The following is a 22,745-nucleotide window of genomic DNA, read 5'->3' as shown; positions in this document are numbered from 1 at the left end:
AATATACCACATTTTTCTTCAGGAATACAGACAGCAGTATGAGTCCGGTGAAGGATGGTCCCTCCAGCACAGACGCAGCCTTCTGTCAGCACTGAGCAGGACTCTGAGTCTAGGGAAGCAACCTCATTATTCTGACAACTCTCTGGAACCTCACAGGCAGCTATGCAAGGCTGGTAGGAGAAGTTTTCAGAGCAGGGGAAGGCTAGGAAGGAAATAAATAAATCAGACATGTTGAAGTTGTAATCCCACAGGCAACACCTAGGAGAAGACATTATTGTCTTCTCATCAACTTTCTGTGCTTGACGATTCAATGGGATCTACCAACCTGAAACACCAACACAGAGAAGTTACCTCCACAATAAATTCAAACATAAGGAATCTGCAGGCATTTTTACGTCTCTTCTTGTAATAACATTTTCATCAAGATTCAGTTTGCATTTTGGCAGCAGAGATATCAAACCATGCAACAGTGTTGACACAAAATAGTTCAAACTTCAAAAACATTTTCAAATACTACACAGATCAATCATAAGAGTGTTCTGAATAATCTGCTGTGAAGAAAATGCATCATTGTGGTATAAAAATAAGTGTGATATGTCCCTTCACGATGGATGGAACACATTTACAGCTAAATTTTGTGAGCTCCTTTTAACAGTTACTAGCTAATAAAATCCATACACACTGAATAATTTTTAAAAATTGGCTGTTTTTAAGTGTTAGACTACATAACTTATTTGCAAGGCATTATTATATGCCTGCATGAAGCCTGTACAAATATACACACCTTAAATCACTTTAAAAAAGGCATCGCTTATGATTTCTATGTACAGTGAGTTCTCTTATTTTGGGGCGATCATGCTTCATCAATAAGCCCTTCTATTTTCAAGCACCAAACCCACAGACCTTCCTGTGTTATCACTGCAGGGGGCTTTTCCTAGGTGACCATGGACAGCACAAGGAGATGCTGTGATCCAGCTACAGATCCCATTTGGCCTTACACTTTAGTGTTGCAATGGGAGAAGTCTTCTGCCAGGATGCTCTAAGCTCTCAGGCTTTACTCCTTACTCTCCATCTAATCTCAAAGGTGTTTCCTTTCTCTAATCCTTTCTCCAAAGGCACAGCTTTCTGCAGCAGCATCAAAGCACAGGAAGACTCAAGAACCACTGGTGTTTTCAACTTACAGTAACTCTTAAATTAGGCAAGTTTTCTCTCTGTGAACACTAGAGGTGGGCATAGACGTAGAATACTTACGGCAGTAATCAGAGCTTCTCCAATCTATGCAAACATTGAACTTGTTGCACATGGCCACATAGGCAGCTAGTGAAACACATGGATTTTGAATGTACTCAGTGTCCCGAGCCCATATATCACAGAATTGCTCAGGTGGAATCTAACAAAGGAAAAAAAGAAAAAGAGATGGCACCTTCACAGAGGCTAAGCTAGGTAGGAAAGACTGACCTTTAAAAATATTAGCTACAAAGAAGCAAGAGTTCTTAGTTCATGGTAAGCCTTCATTGGTGTACAAAGATAATCTACTAGTATTTAAGACTTCCCAGACATTGACATGATCCTACTCCTTACTTTCATCTCTTATGAATGCCAAGGGATAAGGGGTAATAAAGTTTTTCTAGTAGAAGGCTCAATTACTTTGTTCCTTCTTATCTCTAAATTTTTACCTATTTTTGGTCTCTTCTTCATCAAAGTCAATTACATAGAAAAAGTCAAATGGTAAATGTACTCATGTGACCACAAATAATTTATTTGCACACCAGGAGTTTGTTATTTTCCTTAGGCTTGCTTTTAAGGGTCTGTTCTACCCTCTCACATCTCCAAGCTGGAACTCTGTCTCTAGAGCCTTTGAGAATGCAGGTTCTCAGATTTCCCATTGCAATTTGGGAATTGTTAAATTACCAAAGGCTTAAGGATTAATTAAATCCTAAAACTATTTTCTGTTACATTTTTCTACATCTTATTTATACAGCTGAATTATCTATGACTGCTTTATGAATTTCGGGGTATTTCAAAACTAACAGAGGTGAAATTCTGAAAGTTGCTTATTGCAACCCTCCTATCAAGCTTCATACTCTTCAGTCACTTTTACCTTGCAACTGTAGGCACACACAAAAATATGCATCTTGTTCAACAGATACAGTTACATGTAGCCTCACGTTAATGAAATTACCAAGTATACAAAATTATATCTGAACTGCAGCTCTCAAAACCTAAGCTTGGAAATAGTTAACATACATAAGGGTGACAGCTGCTGAAGGTCTGGTTCAACACCATTTTTAAGCACTCTGAGCAGTCCATGACTGAGCAATTAGCTTCCTGATGCCTGTCTTCTCCGACATACTTTAACGTGTCTGGCACTTGCCAGCTGTCTATAAAAGTCGAGGGTGAACTTCTTTGGCTTAAAACTGTCCTGTTGGGTAGCATCAAGTCATTTTCCAAGCTTCTATCACAAAACCCTATGAATTACCAGAAGGAAAAAAAGAAAAAAGCAGGTTAACACACGGTAAATATGTTTGAAGTGGCATACTCGAGAAAGTAAACACCTTTTCAAAATCTTATAAAACATGACAGTATCACAACCTATAACAGATGTAAAAAGTCTTCGTTAGGATGAAAATAGACAAAATTCAGCAAAATTAAGGAAAGCAAAAGTAAAGATACATCTCTGAATGGAAATCTACTGCATATCAAAGAGATACTCCAAGAACCCAAATAAAAAACTGAAACTTTCTTCCTCAGCTGCAAATACTAGACAAAAATGTATTCTAAAAAAGGTTGCAAAGCACCTCCATGTATACCAACAAATTAAAACTGTAAATATTATCAGAAAAGGGAACAACCATAAAATGCCAGGATGCTGATCTGATACTGTACTTCAGAAAATACTGTACTGTATTTTACTTATGCTTCTGAGCAATCATCAGCATCTACTGGATGAAGAGGTACCATGGAACTGCAGCTTGCTACACTTCCAGCTATATTTATTATTACCACTCAGCAGGAAAAAAAAAAAGAAAGAAAATCAAACTTTTCTGTATTCACTTCTCAGAAGGCAGCATCATATTTTTCTTTCTGTTTTAACTAAGATAGTCAGCAATTATGAAACAATTTGGAGCAAAAGAAGCTACATAACAAGGGCAATGACTGTGGTCAGCAAATAACATCCAAGAATGGCAGTAGTCTCCTCAGAAAGTCAAACCAGAAGGGAGAAAAAAGTAGAATGACGGATCAGTCACCCATTCTTTCTTCCTAATCAGTTTCTGAGACTTTTGTACCAAACTTCTAAAATGTTTTCTTCTGATGTCTCCACAAGCACAATTCTAATTCTTTATCTGTTCAAAAAAGTGTTTGTGGATTCCACCCTTCTCTAAAGAACTGGTCCGTTTTACCAGTTTTTGCAACTCCTGATGACATCAGTGATACAGCAACAGGCATTTAGAGAGTAAAACAGCTTTCCAAACTGTTTCTGGTTGAACCTTTTGATTCTGTATTAGCAACACAGATATGAAGCATGTATGGTGCAGAAAGACCTCAAAGTGTTGCTGTCACGGCAGGGATATCTTTTTTCACTTCTGTTACACATTGACAAGGAGATTTAACACAGCAGAACTAAAGCTTCACATTTTTCTTGATAGGACCTAGTTGCAACTAGAACTGACATGCTTTCAATCTTTTTCACCAGTTTTGCTACAGAGATGTCCATGTTCCCCTCCCACATCCCTCATCTCCCATTCCAGCTCTTCACCAGCCACCCCATTTGCCGAATCCTTGCACTGCAAAAGACACCGTTGTCCCTGAATCCTTCAAGAGATGCCTGTGCTACAAATCTGTAATGGTCTCTTCAGTTTCAGCATTTCCATGAAGCTGAGAAATCAGGAGCTACAAATAACACAGTTCAGCTAAAAGATATTTGAGAGAGCATGCTGCTTGTATTTGCATTAACACAGAAAGCACAGAAAGGAGTTTAGGCTAGACTAATTCACCCTGAAAAGATGCAGTACAACAAGTGCATTTGAGGCAGGCTCTGTAAGTGGCACCAGACAGCACTGTGCAGGCAGACTTGTGCAGAGAACTTCCCAGTCAGAGGTGAGCACCAGAAATACACAGCACATTCTCTGAAGAAGTTGTACTTGCAACACCATCCACAGAAGTGGGTTGTCATCTATTCAAAACGCCTTGTACACCAGCAATGTAATGCTCCCAATCTTCCCTATCACAGTAATCAAACAGGCAAAGGCAAAAGAGATTTTCTAGGTAACTTGAATCAGGCCTGTTATAAAAACCCACTGTCTTCACTTTCTTGTTTCTGTTTGATCTAATTACAATAACAATTAGCCAAGCAGAGCGAGAACAATATTGAAAACAGAAGTTAGGGCAAAACTACAGACAACAATCGAACCTCAAAATGGCGTAAATTCAAACTCTCCTTGTGAGAAGCACATTTCTGTCAGCAGGACTGGAAACTGGACTGAGCTATTCCTGGTATTTGATACTGAGCTACAGGCATTTGCCCTTTCTGAAACTGGAAAGATATCCACTGTAATTATATGATCTCTTTAATCCTGATTTCCAGCTCCAATTTACAGCAGATAAATTTACAGATTCAGCTACCGCAGTGGGGATTTACATCAACAAATACATGCTTGCAAAAGCTATAACACCTCCAGCTTATTCAAGGCTGTGCTTTTCAGAGAAAAAAGAAAGCAGGGAAAACTACTGAACAGAACCTAACAGAGTGCAATATTATTAAGAAATTCCCTCTAAACTATTTTCTCCAACAGTTAAAACTAAGATTAATTCTATCAAGTTTACATTTCTTGGGAATTCTGACCTTTAGAAACTGAAAATAGCACAAACTACTTCCTATCAGATGGATATCAATCACTAAATCTGTAAATGACCGTATTTGAAATCACAGACTTAGACCTGTCTTACTTATTTGGGTTTGGTAACAGCAATCATGCCTGTGGCTCTAACAGGTTACAGACAGAAACAACACTGTGGGCAAAAAATTATTACAGGGATAGATATCAAATACAACTTCAACAATTAACAAAATTAATGATCAATCTTCAACTTTGCAATTATATCGGACAGATCCTGCAACAAATATCTTAGATAATTAGGAAAACATGTCTCCCTAGCAAAGCATCTGAAAGCCTTTATTTCTACTCTATACTTACCACATAGTCCCAAAGCTCTTGGTTCTCTGGTACTATTGGACTCCATAATCATCACACCTGTGTGGTGAAACCACTGAATTCTGATTTTTGTTGGGGTCTCAACCGCATACTTGAAGCCTGAATCTTCAATTTTGTATCCATATTTTCTAACAGTAGGCCAAGCAGACCTTGAATTTACTGTTATCTAAAGGACACACAGGAGAGAGGTATATTGTCAGGTAGAAGAACTAAGGGCAGATTCCTGACAGCCTTAGAATCTAAGTAATAAGTAATTTCAGAAGCAGTCAGGCTTTCCTCCATAAAGATAATACAGGTACCAAAGGCACTAACAGTTTATGTGCCTTGCTCTGTGACTTACCTTGTTGATTGTACTTGGATCACAGTTTACCAGGAGAAGTTTACTTAATTACAAAATTGGAACAATTAATCATGTGACCTATCGTGTTTTACTCTGTTCCTCAGTATCCACGTGAGGAGGCAGCTGATTACAGAAATAAGGTGTTATCTAAAAGGAAAATAAAACCCCTCAAAATACTTACTTTTCTACTTAAACGATTGATAATAATTTGATTTGATACGTAGGTTAGATTCAACATGGCCAGGCACAAAGAGGTTGAATTTGAATTGTTCTGTGGAGAAAGCAAAAATACATTACCCATAGCCATGATGTGAAAAATCTGTATACATTGGTTGCTTACTGGTTTTAGGCACTGGGATATTGAGGGTTTTTGGGGATTATACTATTAAGAGAGGAAAACCATTGGTGATTGCAGTTTTAAGTCAAGACTACAAAGGTTATCTGGATAAACAAAATACTATGACCTCATTTTTTTCAGCAACTGTGCTATATCATGCAATCTTAAACTTACAACAGAAAAACAGATTTTCAGGGAAAAAAAATATGGTGGACTAGCTGTTTGGACACCAAAAAAAAAAAAAAGAATTACATATCTGAAGGTCAGCAAGCATGAGACTGGGAATAATGAATCTGTGTCATACATCCAGCACAGAAGTAATGCATCAGGAATAAATGCATAGTTCCTGAGCTACATGGGGTCAGTAAAACAGAAAATACTAAATACAAGAGGAAAACAAATCTGGAAGTCACAAACACATCATCTTCATATCAGTCATACTGAGCTTCTGAAATTAACTTCCATAAGGTGAAACTTGGGGCCAAACTTTGCAATGGATGTTTTTACAGACATCAAATTACCTAGATTTCACAGAAGAGACTAAAGTTTAAGGAGTTTCGTAAAGGCTCACAAGAAATCAACTTTTAATGACAAAAGCCAACCCATACTACCCATTAGACAGGATTCCCATTAGGCTTTCTCTCTTACTCCCGTGTCAGAAATTTGGAATGCCCAGGGCACTCCAGTGCAGCCTGGCATTCCTACAGCCTTTCATGGCTCTGAAGATTGGTGCTTCCAGTCCAAGTTTCTTCATATGAACATAGATAAAAATCCTGCATTGAAAGAGACTGGTGGTATATTGGTACAACTGTGGTGGTATTTATAATAAGACTGCACTCACAGAAGTGACTAATAATGTAAATCAACTTAATCTCTCACCACCTTGTCTGTATTACACATACCATAGGATAACACAGACCTACCTCTCATCTTTCAGCTGTTTCACAAGGAACTGTGCATATACAGTCAGGTGTTAGAGTGTTACACAATTAATAAGTATTGCAAAATGCAAGTACAATTCACAGATATTGCACAGAAGTGAATAATAACCACAATATGAAGTATTTACTATGCTCTCGCTTTTCAGATACATCTTATTAGCAGTACCTAACACCTTTTGTTAGCTGATAAATGTTAGTTACCATTCTACAGTCAAGGACATGGATGGTTATAGTTTCATCTGGAGTTTGACTAACAATGTAGGATGCTTCTTTGAATAAAGCCAAATGATTTCCATCATAGGTTACAATGCTCAGATCAGAGAAAATGGTGCAACGACCTAAGGAAAAAAAAAAGTAAATGTTTTTTCTAACTTACTTTAGAATTCTGGTAAATCTTACAAAATATGAAGACAAAACAATAAATTTTTTAAGATGAACTAATAGTTTCATATATGCAGCACATATTTTCACATATTTGATATTGTCGTATTTTTGTAAATGGATGGCAGAATCAAATCCTGCATATTTTCAGCGGGACAACCTGCAGACCTCTGCAATCAGCTATTTCCTTACAGTTCTTGACAACAAAGGCTTGCAATTTTTACAAACCCCAAGCTAGGAAAAATCATGAGTGACAGCAGATCATGCCAGATCCATTGTTCCCTTGCAGTCTTGTTCCTAAGGTGGAAGAGTTTCATTTTTCCTCAGTCTTATTGCTAAAGCTTTTGTGTTTCAATGGGCTTGGAGTTCTACTCTGAACTACTTCAAAATCTAAAGCCTAAGCAGAAGTTCCAATTGCTTATCACTGCATACTTTATTTGCTGTGATGAACTAAATTGAATTTTCTTTAAGGTTTGGATTCTTTCTACCCAATTCTAGGTAATTGATGGGAGTGATGACAGTACCGAGCCCCCAAACTCTTAACAGAAGTAGTTCACATTCTAGGGAATCTTTTCATCCTGAGGAAGTTATAAAACAAACCAAAAAATCTGTATTGATTAGGTGTTCCCTGATTAGAGAGATGACAAGATGTATCTAAGTCACACCTGAACACATCTACTGCAGATACCTAACGCTGAGTACATTAAAGGAGCATTTCATTTTATTTCCCTGGATGTCAAACTAAAATTATAAATTTCCTTAGACATTGAGTAACCCATACAATGTGCATCTTCCATTTCTATGCCATGGTATAGAAGTGTAAATTCTTACCCGTCTTACTCATGCATTAAATTGTTACCTGAAGGCATTTCAAAAGTATTGCATAATTAAAACTTACATGCACATTCCCACTTTGGGCAGCATTTGTCACCATTTGTTTGAGTAGCAAATCCTAAAACTCCACAGCTGGGCTGAGTAGCATTGTATGGGCAGTTCTGTGACTTATTAACCTGGATCAGTTGTCCATCCAAACAAATGTGTTTTATGCACTCACTCTCTGTGATTGGCTAAGGCAGATTCAATAAAAGACAGAGGTTACCATTCTTACCAAGCTAGTACAACAACATTGTCAAGTTTTTGTTAAAAAAGGGGTTCACATTCTTTAGGTACAGAATACTTATTGATCCCCATGACACCAATGGAAGCTACAACTGGAGAACAACTTTGAAAACCTGACCATTCTGAGGACGGATTAACACTGTTGTCCTGTTGTAAAGATGAGAACAGCACTACTGAATTTTTAAATTCACAATTTAGAAAGTTGAGAAGGGAAAAATATGGAAGGAAACAAGCAGGAATGATAATAGACATGTCTGGAAAGATGTACTTTAAGGAGGGCTGCCACTGGACAGTATGAAACACGATATTTTGCCAAAAAACCCCATTCTTGTAACAGTCATACCCAGAAAACTGAGACGTGAAACCCAGTGTAGTAAAATACTTGGAAAAAAATGTTATGCATAATGAAGTTATGGAAGGTTTCAGATATAATGGGTAACAGTCAGGGCCCCTTGTTTGATAACAGATCTTTAGGATTTAAAGTATCAAGGCACAGTTCACAATTTTACTTTCTGTGTGTAAAAGTAAATAAGGCATATTCCAAAGCAGGCAGGAAATTATTTATATCTACTCACTGTACAAGTTTGAAGAGTGGCTGTTTCTCGAGGCAACATAAAAGGTGATGCTGCGGCTCCTGACATGGCCTCAGCTGTTGCCAGTCCATCAGAAAATGTTGTAGTCAAGCCATGAAGTGGTTTAGTAGATAAAGAAGTAAACAAGGAAACTGATGGAGCTGCTGTGTCATTTGGATGATCAGATACCATTAGCAGTGAACTCACAGAAGGTGTTTGCATCTCAGATGTTATTTCAAGTTTTGAAGTTTGAGTAGTACTGTCTGATGACGGAGCTGTAGAAGAAAACTGTTTTGATTCAGCAGATGAATGTACAGTGGAGAGAACTGAAGTTGTGTTTGTGAAATATGGAGGGTAAAACGTCTGAGGTGTAACTCGCTGAGTAAGGACAGATTGGAATCCTGTTGTTAATTCTGACTCTTCAGACTTTGCTGTGTGGAGGGGCAAGGCTCCTTTTGCTTCTGAAGTAACAGAAAGAGAGGTGGTGATGGGCTCTGTGACTGCTGCTGCTTTGTCTGAAGCTGCTGATGCAATACTGAGGTTTTGCCCAGCACTGCCTGTTGTTGGAGAGGCTGAAGCTGCAGCTGATGAACGGGCTTCAGTAGACAAGGCTGTACTTGCTGGGATGATGGAACTGTAGGTGGTGGCTGAAGGTGTGACCTGCTTAGGCAACACTGCAGTTTTCTCTGTACCACTTTTCCTTGTTGATGTGGATCCCAATGCAACGGGAATTTCTGTTGTTTGTGGTAGCAAAACCATTGAAGAGGTTGACTTGGAACCTGGCAAAGGCGATGCTTCCAGTGTTTCAGTATATGAGGCATGACGTGTGAATTGTAGATCTGTACCTGCCTTTTGTGTGGAAAATGAAGGAAAAGGTTCTATTTTAATCGTTGTTAGAGAGGAAGCAGCAAGCACTTCTGGTGAGAAAGGGGGAATTTTGGTGCCAAAAACCAAGTCAGCTGTTGTTCTAGCTGGGACTGTAGCGTGCAAAACAGAAGTTCTTGACACAAGTGGCTGCGTGGCTGAATCAGTTAAATGCAAATATTTTTGAGTTGGTAAGATAACTTTTGTAGGACCTACTGAGGTAGGTAACATACTTGAACGAGTGCCTTCAGATAGTGAGGTCATTAAGGGATAAAATGAGGTCAGTTCTACTGTAGCTTCAGTTGTGCTAAAGACAGGTTGTGGCTGACCAGTGGATTTTGTTAGAGGTTCTGCAGGATACTGGTGAACTTGGCTTGTCAATGAAGATTCAGAGGTCTGACGACCAAGTTCTGTAGTCTCCTGAGTAGAAGGTGGTGGTATAACCGTGGTCCTTGTGCTCTGTACTGAAAGTTTATCTCCTGAAGATGTCTGCAAGGACAAGGGGCTTGCTGAAGATGGAGGCAGGGATGGCTGAGCTGCAGCTGCTGGAAATTTCACCGCTTCTGTTATACTTTGGACCGTAGGTTTTAATGCTGTAGAAAGAATTTTAGTTTGTACTGAGTATTTTGGTGTGGTTGTTACTTCTGGTAGCAGTTGTGTTAAAGAAGGTGAAGAAACTAATTTATCTCCTAGATATTGAGAGGTGGAGAAAGTGTAAGAAGACTTTGTTACTGGAAGTGCGACAGAAGGGGACAGAGAGGATTCTTCTCTCCCTGTCATTAGTTTTTTGGTTGTTATGAGCTGACTGCCGAATTCAGAGGATGGGGAGAACGTAGCATCAGTGATAGTCAGCAGTGATTTTTTGTCTAATACTGTTGTTATTGAACTTGATTGTTCTAGTATAGTAGATAAGATAGAGAAAGTTGGGACTGGTGAAGTCTTTTCAGTTGTTAACATAGATTTTGGTAGAGTTGTTCTTGGATATAAAGAGATTATTTCATGGGATGTATGCATGGGACTGAGAGTTGTCAGAGATTCTTCTTTTCCATCTGAGGGCAGTGAAGGAAGAGAAATGTTTAAAGAGATTAGAGAAGTTGATGGTGAAAAAGTCAAAGCAGATGGTTTTCCAGCAGAGATGGTAGTAACACTTTCTACTTGTGACTTATCAGGCTGTGTTGTCAAAAATGTGGTTTCAGTTCCACTAAGGAGAGCAAGTGGAGATCCAGTGATGGATGTTTTTTGAGATGATTCTCTTTTTGTAGCTGCAAAAGGAGCTATGGTGGTTTCCTTGGTTTTCATTGCTGATGTGGTGACACTACCTGAATGTGCTGGAGTGCTTGTCTTCACTGTACTTGAAACCAGAGCTGACTTGTATTCAGTAGATATTTTTCCAGAAAACAAAGTTGACTTTGTTGCTAATTCAAGAGGGGATGTTACCTTAACAGACAAAGGTGTCACACTGATAGTCTCAGCCATGACAGGATATTTAGCGTAAAATGTAGTCAGGAACTCTGTTGTGTTTAGAACTGTTTTTAAGGGATACCCTGTAGTTGAAACAGTTTTAAATGTTTTTTTGAATTCACCTGAAGCTGGAGAAGCAGGAGTAGGAGCAGACACTGCAGGTCTCTTTGTAGAAAGAATGAAGGATTTTTCAGTACTGGAACTAGGATGTGGTGAATAGGGAGGGAAATAGGAACTTGATGTGTGCTCCACATGAGGTGTTATTTTGGGGATTTCCTTTTTATGAGTTGTAAATGATAAAGTTGTTTCTGATGATGTCTCTTGAGTTTGTAGAGTTGTCATCTTTGGACCTAGAGTTGTAGTGAAAGGAACCTCTGGAACACCAGCCATGTGTTGAACCATTCCAAGAGGAGGTTCTGTAGATGCCTTTCCTAATGAAATAGGTGGCGTGGATGTTGGTGAAAACGTAGTCTTCACACTCTGCTTGGTTAAAACAGCTGCTGCTTCTGTTGTTGCTGAAGACACTGGCTTTAACAAAGATGAAGTAGTGAGTATAGGAGAAAATGATGTCACTGTAACATTAGCTACTGTGGTAAAAGATTGTTCTACACTTATTTTTGTCCCTTCTGAAGTTCCTGTTAAGTTTACTGGTGGTGTATATGAAGGCATGTCCAGAGGTGGAGATGTGGAAAACTGTGGCAGATATGCAGTAGTTTTTTCTGTTATTGATTCAAATGAACTGGGTATAAATGTTGTAAGTCCTTCTGGTTTTACTTGTGCTTCTTCCGTGGGAAGTGTTCTTGTGGCCATTTCTGATAATTCCACTATTTTAGTTTTGACTGGCATTTCTGTTGTTCTATGTATAAGTGGTGCCCCAGTAAAAACAGAAGTAGCAATTGGCTTGCTTTCTGATTCTGTGCTTGGGGTCCCTGCATGTGCAGCAGCTGCTGTCTGAGGTTCTGTAGCCCTCAGTAGTTTAGTGGAGCCACTACTGATCAGTTGTATCCTTGTGGAAGTTTCTGAACTGACAGTAGATGGAAACAAAGGAGAAACGTCAACAGAAGCAGACAAGCTTACATTAGATTTTGTTGTCCCAGTCTCTGCTGTAGTGCTTCTCCCAGATGTCATTTCTGTTGACTGTGAAGAAATATTTGGTGATAAAGTTATGGCTGGAAGTGTTTTACTGGATGTAACAGCTGAAAATTCCAGTTTCCCTGTACTTGCAGTGAGTTGCAATTTTGTAGCAAGTGTTGTTTCCATGTCCTTTGCTTTAGGTACAGGAAATGAAGTGACCTCTTCACTGATCACTGCCAAACCTGTGCTTGGTGTTAAATGTGGAACTGCTGGTGTTTGAATGCTGAGAAGCAAAGGTGGGCTGTCATCTGCAGGTTCAATGCCTGAAATCAGACACAAGAGAACAGCCTGAAATTTATGAATAATTATAGTGATGGAGCCAGCAGAGTTCTAGCTTAACTCATATAACTGATCTTTTCAACTGCCTTTAAACTTCTAAAACTCACAGACAATTTAAAAAATAAATTCATTAAATCATTTCCTTGACATCTAATGTTACTGAAATGTTATATGAAGAAAGAACATCTTTCTTAGTTTAAAATTTGTCTCATTTTTGAGGGATGAAATTACTTTAACTAAAATGTATGTTTAGTGAGCTCAAGTTTCACGTAACTAAGGTCATGGTTACACCAATGTAGGCACTGATATTTGAAATTATGAATAAAGAACTAATACATTAATAAGCCAAGTCCAACATATGACATGTATAAGTTTTCAGACATACAGTCTTCCAAATACACGCATCTTTGAGTGATTTCATCCAGCAACATGTTGAGAGGACAGACAGGGATGCATCCTTCCACTCTAAAAGAAAAACAGTTAGTATTAACTAGTTGAATAGTATCTTTTGCAACAAGCATTCAATTTTAGGAAAACAGAATCTATATATAAAGTATGTTTAAGCAGTCTGGTTCACCTCAGCGTACTCCTTCAAAATGCCATTGCCATGACTTCCATTCCCACTCAGATCTAAGGTAAAGCATGAACTCTGTGACGCTCAGCTTTTGAAATGAACAGTCACATGTTCAAGAGTGAATACTGTTGCTGAAGAAATACCCAGTAGTTTTACATGTCAAAATCTGAATGTCAGTTTTACCAGACTTAGCACAAATTCCACTTCAAAGAAAAGGCAAGGCCAGATATGGCTGTCACAATGACATAATGGAAAAGCAGGGGCACAACTGTTTGAAACAAACTTATAATAACCTCTCTTTATTAATACTCTACAATACCCTCCAAAATTAAAGTTACAAATACAGCAGTCCTTCCAGAACCTGACAGTACACTAAAGGCTGACATTTCAGTTTTACGTGGCTGCGGCAGCAGGTTTTATTCCACTTGTTTTCTCTTTCACTTGCCTCCTTACACAAAGCCCTCCTGCTATATATTAAGTGTACATTTGGGCCCTCGCATTCCTATTCTCCTGCTTAAGTGTCTTGCCTAAATAACACACTTTTCCATAAAAATAGACACTTACTTTGGTACTGTCTGACAGTTTTTTCCCAAAGGGTCCCTGCACGTCTTGAAACAAGGGCTTGTGCAGGCATCATAACGCCATTCACACGTAGAACGGGACAGAAATTTGAATTTAACATCTGAAAAACAGCAAAGATCTGTTATTCCCATATGTTTCTAGAAATGCACACAGATGCATATCACTCAGAGGCATACCTTACATTCACTGTGGCACCTACACAGTGTTTATTGAAAGACTTCCAAGTCACATAATGGAAACACAAATCCAAATACACTCTAGCCCTCCCCCGCCTCCATGCAGAACGGTTTCCTACACAATGCTGGATTAGCCCAGCAGCTCTTCCAACACCTGCAAGATTTACATGATATATCTGGATTTCAGTCCCTGCACTATGACAGCCCACCCCAGCTCCTTCTAGTAGCAGTCAGGGCAAGGCACTGACACTTCCTGCAGAAGACAACCATCATATATATGTGTCCCCTCTAAATTAGTAGACCCGAGCTCAGAGCAATGTTGTTCACAGCCTACAAAGAGTAACTGCTCTTAAACAATGTTTACATTAAAAACCAGGAAGAAAATGCTAACTACTTAGAGTTTCCATTTTTGGTCTTTTAAAGTCTTTTTTTCTTTCAAGTTTTCCTGATCTTTGCTTGACTGAGATACAAAGAGTAGCCCTTTTCCATCTTCTTGAAGACAGTCAAGTTTTCCAAGAAGATACTGAGAAAATTTTCTTCCTGCAATTTAGGGAATCTGCACTTACAAGTAATTATCTCCCTGTTATTACTAACCATCAATGTCTTATTTTAAAATACAAATAATTCTCTTTAAAATATAATTCAAACTCAGACAAAAGGGTGTGTATGTTGCCATCTAGTGTTACCCCTTTAACATCTCATTTTATCCAGGGATGTAACTTGTCACTGCTTTTAAAAGCACAATTCTTACAACGGTATAAAAATGCATTTATTATGTTCTCATAAGAAGTTATGTACACATCACTGAATTATTCTGTGACCCCTTACAGTGAAACCAATGTAAGTTACACGAATCTAATGGAGGAAGGGAATTTTTTCCATACATTTTGCAGAATGATGTATGGTGTTTTGTATGCATGGACTGGTTGAGTGGTAAGGTTTAAGGAAAAAAGAAAATATATAGCAGAAATAAATAGCAGAAATAGAAGGTTTAAAGACAAAAGAAGATATATGGCAGAAACACAAAACATATCAGAAACCTGTTGGTACAGGCAATCACCAACAGTAGCAATAACCAGCAATAACAGTAAATCCAAATTGAATCTAGGAAATCTCATTCATTAGTCTACCCTAGATTAAGTATGGAGGAAAATCCATAACTTTTAACTCTGGCCACAGAACTCACCATCAACCACAGAGTAAGTTTCAAACACAATGAAAGTGCAAGCCTGCAGAAGGCAGACTGTAACTTGACGAAGAATGATAGTTTCTCAATTTAGCAGAACAGCGACCGTGAACTAACACTTCCAAGTGCTGGGATTAACATACCATCTCCCATTCCCCAAACGAACCTAGACTTTCATGTTGCATGCCTTGGTAGGGTTTAGGGTGAATCTCCACATAAACACATAGCATTTGTTGAGTGGTACATAAACGCTGTTTTCAGTCAAGAATGAAGTTATGCTTGTTTGCTAATTTTGTCTCTACCTCTACAAAAAGAATGATGGACAACAGAAGAATTTGTGAACCTGGTCATAAAAAATTGCTTTCAAAGAGCTGTAGAACCAATGGACATTTAATTTTCCAGTCAAGGGATTTTAGAGAATTGAGTATGCCAGGCAGAGCTGTATCAGTGTCTGTAGTGTGCAAATTACATTAAAGAGTCCACCAAATCACCACAGCAAGAGTTGAGTATTAGTATGAATTGCTTTCCTTTTCCCCAGAAAGTTCTCAGGATGTCTCTGAAAACACATAAGGTATAATGATATCTGTGCTTTGTTATGAATTATGGGAAAATTCTTTGGAGTATTAGGAAAACATCAGTTCAGCCATTCATCATATTTAAAGTTTTCACTATTTCACCTAGCTTCTGGAATGCTCAAGCATCCCAAGGATCAAGCCACTGTAAAACGAAACGAAACAAAAACCAGCACAAAAATGTCTGCTCTGCATTGGTGCAGCCTCACTTCAAGCCCAGCATGCAGTTTTGGTCACCACAATATAAAAAAGGACATTCAGCTGTTAGAGTGTGCCCAAAGGAGAGTACTGAAGATGGTGAAGGGCCTTGAGGGGAAGCCGCGTGAGGAGTGGCTGAGGTCACTTGGTCTGTTCAGCCACCTCCACCACATGCTTCCCATTTTTTTAATACTTAATTCCCCCTCCAGCAACCAGTAACACGAGCTTACTGTGCAACAGCAGAGTTCACTCACAACAAAACAATGATACACAGTTTACAGACAATGAATCAAGCTTCTCGTATCAGGCATGTGTTCCTCAAAAGGATTTGTCATGGCATTTGGAGATAACCATGTGTCTCCTTGTGAAGTCTACCAGCATTTGTCTTCTGTTTGGTGACACAGCAAATCCTTTCCACAATGGTGACTTATGTCTTGGGTGACAGTGGCTCCAGCTGACGTGCCAGCTGAGCCCACGGTTCTCTTACCCAACACGAGCTGAGCACATCAACGCGCTGGACGTACAGCGGAAAGCCCTTGTAGGGGCACAGGCATGCACACTGCCAGAGACAAAACATTAAAAGACATTCCCCAACTCCACTGCTTTCTCACTTTCTTGGACATCAGAGAAGCATTCTCTTCCCCATAACTTACTATTTTCTTGTTCATGGCTTTCAAAAATAATACTGGGATAACAACAGTCATTAACCTTAATGAAGATTTTTGATATTTTATCACTTGCATGGGGTTCTGCTGAGTCACAACCACCTTTCTTAATAACTTGGCCACTTCTTTTGTGAGCTGACAATTCCTACTGTTCACAAGTCCACCCCACCTTAATTATCTATCCTGCCTTTTACCTCACAAGGACAAAACTTGCCATTGTTAGAATCTCTGTACTATGAATAATTCCAAGTTATGCTCAAAAAATGGCTATTTACTTAAAAATAAATTCTAAAATTTGAAATGTTCCAGTGTTAATAAAAGGTTGGATTTAAAATAAATGTTTAAAAAAATAATGGAAAATTCAAGTATTTGGATTTTTATTCTTACCTGAGACTTTTTTTCTTTTTGCTACTTTAACCCAAAATTCAAAAATATCTAGTAGGCACAGAAATTGCTTTAGAGTTAGTTCTATTTATAATGGAGGTGAAACTCTGCTTGGTAACTTAGATTGCCTGTCTCCTCAGTTACAAGTTTAGAAATATGAAATCCTATCTACCCAGTTAACACACACAAACTAGTAACAAACTCTGCTCATGACTTCTAAGTTTCTGCAATGAGAAATGTAAGCAAACATCACTGGAAAAATTAAACTTTGTGCCCAGCCAAAACATCCCTGAAAGCAAAGTGTAATTACCTACCTCTCATCTACTTACAGTTCAGTTTACTATTACAATGTTAACGCAACTCTTTAATCTCCTCCTATTTATTCAGCCAAAAATGGTAGGCCAAATGTTTGTGTTTGTAGTACAAAAAGGAAAGATGTTATTGTACAGTAACCTCAGTCTGATTCCAGGAGCTACCAAGCAGATGTGTTCAGTGACACACACGGGATTTGCAGGTACAACAGCAGTTGCTCAGCATTTTCCAGCCCCAGGGCCCATGTCATGATCTTTTGGGCAAACAAAGCACATGAGCTCAAAATAAGCTCAACAACAACTCATTATGAGTGAACCAGGACCCTCTAGAAAATTAATTCTACCAATGGAAATGGGTAAGAGCAAATTGAAGTTAAAATAGTTAGTAGTATCATGTGTAAAACTGGCTTAAGGTAAAAAGATGGTTTTGTAAAAAAAAAAAAAAAAAAAAAAAATTCATTAAAATGTATTCAATTTTCAGTTTTGTAACATGTTTCTCAAAGTGATTCAGTTAATTAAAATTAACTGGATCAAAGATTAAAAGGAACCAAAAGTGCTCTGTATAAAACAAACATTGAAAAATGCCTCTGTGCAGTGTGCCTACACTTAGTGCATCTTGAGATTTTAAATTTAGCTGAAAATTCTCTCTAAAACAGACCTTATGTTTACAGCAAGCTAGCTATTAAAGCACATAACTAGCATTATTAAAAACTTTGCTGCCGAATTTATATAGGGCAAGTCACATTTTTATTATATACATAAAAATAACTCATCGTGGTCAAACACCTGATAATCATATGAAAAATAAAAGGTAACTAGCTGAGCACATTTTTATAAAAAAGGGTAAGAGAACAGCAGCTATATCCATAAAAGGGTCATAAACTCCCTACATACACTGATTTTCCAGCAATCTCAAATGGGAACTGATCGCTCTTACATGCCACCTTTGTGCTTGCCCATCTGGTAAGACTAAGGATATTCTTTCTTTTGACTGAATGCATACCAATTTATTTGCCAGTAAAAAAATTCCTGAATAGAATGCAAAACTATTTTCTTGAGAATAAGTACATGCTACATATCAAAATTCAGTTCTCTAGTCAATTTCCTCAAATGCTTTTGGTAACAGGACAGCAGAAAAATTGAAGTATAACGAAAATAACCCAATTTCAAAGCCAAAGTGACCTCTCATGGCAAATACTTTGCAGCCTCGGTGTATCCCAACGTGACAATATTTATTGCCATGAAACTGGAAAATGTGACTCATCAGCTGACTTTAAACAGACATGTATCTACTGCTGTGGTGATCAGGTCACTTAAAATTCTTCCTTTCGAACGTGCGTCACAGAGCATGAAGAAGTCTCATGAGGAACTTTCTGGCCAAGGGGATTTACTGGGCCTATTATTCTGCTCCTGATATTTATCCTCTGATTCCGTAGGAATAGCTGTTCCCGGTTCAAGAGTTTCTGATCTAATATGCAAAGCATTTACAATAGTCAGCAGGAAACTCAATATGCTTTTGCCTGCGCACTCTGGAGCTGGTGTAACTTTTCCATTAACTTAAACAAATGCTGCTGTATTTTTAGACCATGTAATTACCCTACATCAGCAGGCTGGTCCTTGTGAAAGTACACTGGAGAAAGATTGGAGCCCTATGCTCCTCTGCTTATAAAACTCTGAAACCCAAGCCCTCGGATGTGGTGATTAATGAAATACCTCTTGATCATTTGATCTGATCCCACTTGCTGGGGTAAATTGTTTTAGTTTTCCATTGGCATAGATAGGATTTTTTGATATAATGACTGGAGGGCAAAGACTTCACACTTGAAAAGACATACCATTCTGTGTTAATGGATGACCACTGAGAATTGGAACATGTTTTAACCTTCTTCATTCCTCCCTCAAAGATAAAAGACTAAGGAGATATTTTTGTTAGGTCCAAAAAAAGTCCCTTGCTTGAAATGCTGTACGAACATCCTGGTAAGAGCATTAGCCCTCTAATTCTGCCGTTCAAAAACCTCAACAGCTCTGTGATTACAAGCGTTTGTCAAGAGGCAACAGGCATTTGGCAATGACAAAATCTGTCATTTTTCTGAAGTTGAAGTGTGCCAGTCAACAGCTGCATTAGGCTGTCAGCATAATGTACTGTAAAACATCAGTAAATTCACAATGACACCATTAACACTTTAATTCAATGTTTTGATAACAAGAAGCTCCATGAGGCATACAGTTGGCCTCTTCTGTCATAGAAATAAGAGGCTGCTTCAGGTCTGCCTGTGCCACAATTCAACATGGTCACTGTAAAACATGGCCAGGCCATGCTTCTTTCGATACAATATTTCATTTTCTTTCTTTGCTTGCAAAACACACTTCAGTTTCCAAAAATGAACAACTGATTTTAAAACATGGTATTGCCAGGAACACTTATTAAAACACTTCTGCTACCCAAATAAACAAATTACTAATGCATTTAAAACTACAGTACAATAAAAAAGTTTTAGCAGTGATTTTTAAGTTTTCTATACTACATTTGGTTTCAACAAGTAATTGTCACTGAATTTCACAAATGAATATGTGGGACGTATCTAATTAACTTGACTTGTTAAGGCAAGTAAAAACTAAAGCAAAGGGTAGTTACATGAATAATCTGCTTTGCTTTATTTTATAGGCCAATATAACCTCTTGCATGTTTTTCCTGACGTTAAGGCCATCTTCATTTCACTTGATTAAGAATACGTAAAAACTGTTACTCTTATTATTTCTTTTCCTTACTAATCTAAAAAAAAAAACCAAAACAAAAAAACAAAAAACAGAAAGAGCTTGACTGACATGATTTTATGTGTGCTTTTGTTATCAGTTCTTGTAGGAGCAACATTTGCAGCCAGGAAAGGAAAAGGGTCCTATGAAGGGGTCCTCAGAGTATCTTCTTCATTTCCGATTCTAATGTCTCAGTGGAATGGAACTATTATGGGAATGGGAATCTGTCAAGTAGATGGAAACACCCTCACAGCAGTCTGTTTTCTATTCAAGAACTGTAGCTGTTCCAAGAAACGTTAGGGAAATGGACATCTCAAACCCCAAAAAGAGGTGAATACCTCCAACTGGATGATGACTGAAACACTAGGGGTTAACATACCAACAGAGCATCTCTGAATGGGTAGTGGATAAAAGTCAAGGTGCTTTTCAAGAGAAAATGAGAACTGAAAGGTGTAACCTACAGGCCATGTCCTTAGCACTGGATGGCATTACTTCTGAGGAGGCCACAAGGTTAGCAATGAGAACTCACTCTACAGAAATCTCTCTTGGCAGCAGGCAAAGGAGAGAAAACGTTGTCCACAGACCTTAACTTTAAGAGATCCCTTCAGTTATTTTCTATTCCCTTTGTGCATCCATTATTTATGAGCATGAATGTTCTGCTCCTAAAGAATTTTCTTACCACCTCCACAGCAAGTATTGCCCAGAAACTATACACTAGGATATGTATTTCCAAACCCCTTAGGCAAATAAAACAAAACTGTGTGTTAAGCTATTTAATGGCTTTTCACAAGAAAACAGAATCTCATCTTCAGTGCAATGCTCAGGGAAAACTATTTTGAGCCTGGATGTCCCAGAGTACTCACATCTCCCAGTAATGTAGGGGAGAGGTAAGCAATCTCATCATCTCTGAAATTAACACCACCATTTAGCCTGGATTTGTACAGGGAGAAAACTGCTGTTCATAAAATTCAAGTATAATTACCTACCTACAAGTTTAAAAAGGGTGGACAGTCTGAACTCCTCTGAATGATGGTACTTCAAAAGCTCAACTGAAGAGGCTGAAATGTGGATGAAGTATCCTGGTTTTGCAAACGACTCAAAGGAACTGTATCCTGAAAGCCACGTATTCTTGTGAATGACAAATGTAGACCTGTTGTGAAAATCTTCCGATTTTTTCCATTTAGAAAGAACAAGAGTATTATTGGAAACCAGCTGAAGAAAATAATTTGGTCTCTCGGCTGTTTCAAATGAAATCAAGTTGGAATCTGAACAAAGAAAACAGAAGAAAGCCCACAGAGCTCATTTACTTGCTGATATATGCATAATAAACTAGGTTCATTCTGACATACCACTACTGATACTAGTAGCATGAGGAGTGAAAACTGACTTTGGCCTCACCAGTGAAAACAGCCTGAATCTTGTAAGAAAACACACTATGTATGGATTGCAGAGTGCTAGACTGTGATGATTAGTTTTCTAAATACTCTACAGATTCCAACAGGAATACAAAGAGATTAAGACATTTGCCCACACCAGGATAAAGGAATATAGTCCTGCAGTCAAGCAGAACTTAATTTACTGTCTTTACTAAGCCATTTATTTAATGAAAACTTTAATTCCATCTAACTAGCTTTAAAAGTAACATTTGCAATCAGGAATTGATAGCTTAAAAGCTCAACCTTTCATTAAAAATAAATTTTAAAACTGTATTTTGCATTCAGCTCTCTAGCTCTCCCTCTAAGAACGTTACAGCAAAGTCTTTTTTCTGGCAAATGTTCCCTCATGATACCCTACCCTGCAGTACTTCTGATTTCAAGCAGCCTCTGTACAGCCAATTGCAGGGCATCAGATCTTGAGCCTGTTACAGGCATCTGTTGCTCACAGAATTACTTCATCCTCTTTTGCTGTAAACTCTGCTATTCTCTTGAAAACAGCCATTAATCTACTGTAAAATCAAGTAACACCCCAGGACCGGGTAGCATTTCTTTAAAAAAAAAAAAAATGCGTAGAAAACAAATGATCTCTATTAAAAGGATATATTATCACATTCTGGTGTAACACTTCTGGAAGACCACCTTGTTTTCTGAGGTTTTTCAGTTAATCTGAAAAACCCAGCAGTACCAGTGAATGCCTTTTTATGAATTGTCTGTTGCAAGTAGCTCTTTGATAAGTAACAAAGGACAGTCAGTGTGACTTTTAACACCTGCTCTACAGCCAGTCAGTGCATTAATGCCCCAAACTCTCCATTATCCAGGAATTTCGTGAAACTGATAAGACATGCATTTTGCTGAGGTTCCAGAGAAGCAAGAATGTCGAGTTCCTCATGACCAAATGATGAAATGCCATTTACTCAAACTGGACCGTAAGGCGCAAATTCTGTTTGCCAGGTGAAATTCTGAGCAAGAGATTTTTATAGGGGAATAGAACAGTAGGAGTGACCTTCCCTTTCCAAACATACATTGAACGCAATGTACAAGTGCCTCAAAACTATGACTAATAAAAGAAATCTGTCCCTAGCTATTCTGTTACAGGAGCTCTTGTGTCAGTTCTACAGACAGCAGTATCAGTAATCAAATGCTTATCATTTTTTTAAGTGACCCATATCCCTCCTTTGATTACACAAAGACAGCCACCTTCAGGCTGTCCAAAGAGCTGATCAGGGGGCTCTGGTCAATAAAACTACTGATACCCAAGTGCTCTGT

At 38.3% G+C, this 22,745-nt stretch overlaps 1 protein-coding gene across 1 annotated transcript in view; it reads right to left on the bottom strand.

Annotated features, from left to right (window-relative positions):
- OTOG (otogelin) overlaps positions 1-22,745 on the bottom strand; it is a 92,500-nt gene that overhangs the window by 14,790 nt on the left and 54,965 nt on the right. Inside the window, exons 30-40 of the mRNA XM_082283514.1 lie at positions 21,030-21,308; positions 13,780-13,897; positions 13,027-13,106; positions 8,907-12,625; positions 8,111-8,279; positions 7,033-7,169; positions 5,735-5,824; positions 5,196-5,379; positions 2,248-2,468; positions 1,252-1,390; positions 8-202 (exon numbers count right to left, since the gene is read on the bottom strand). Coding sequence (XP_082139640.1) covers positions 8-202; positions 1,252-1,390; positions 2,248-2,468; positions 5,196-5,379; positions 5,735-5,824; positions 7,033-7,169; positions 8,111-8,279; positions 8,907-12,625; positions 13,027-13,106; positions 13,780-13,897; positions 21,030-21,308 — 5,331 coding nt within the window. The remainder of the gene's footprint in view (positions 1-7; positions 203-1,251; positions 1,391-2,247; positions 2,469-5,195; positions 5,380-5,734; positions 5,825-7,032; positions 7,170-8,110; positions 8,280-8,906; positions 12,626-13,026; positions 13,107-13,779; positions 13,898-21,029; positions 21,309-22,745) is intronic.

This window comes from Coloeus monedula (assembly GCF_965178545.1).
Source record: "Coloeus monedula genome assembly, chromosome: 6".
Taxonomy (NCBI): Eukaryota; Metazoa; Chordata; class Aves; order Passeriformes; family Corvidae; genus Coloeus; species Coloeus monedula.
The sequence above is the reverse complement of the archived record's forward strand: the minus strand, read 5'-3'. Positions and strand labels throughout refer to the sequence as shown.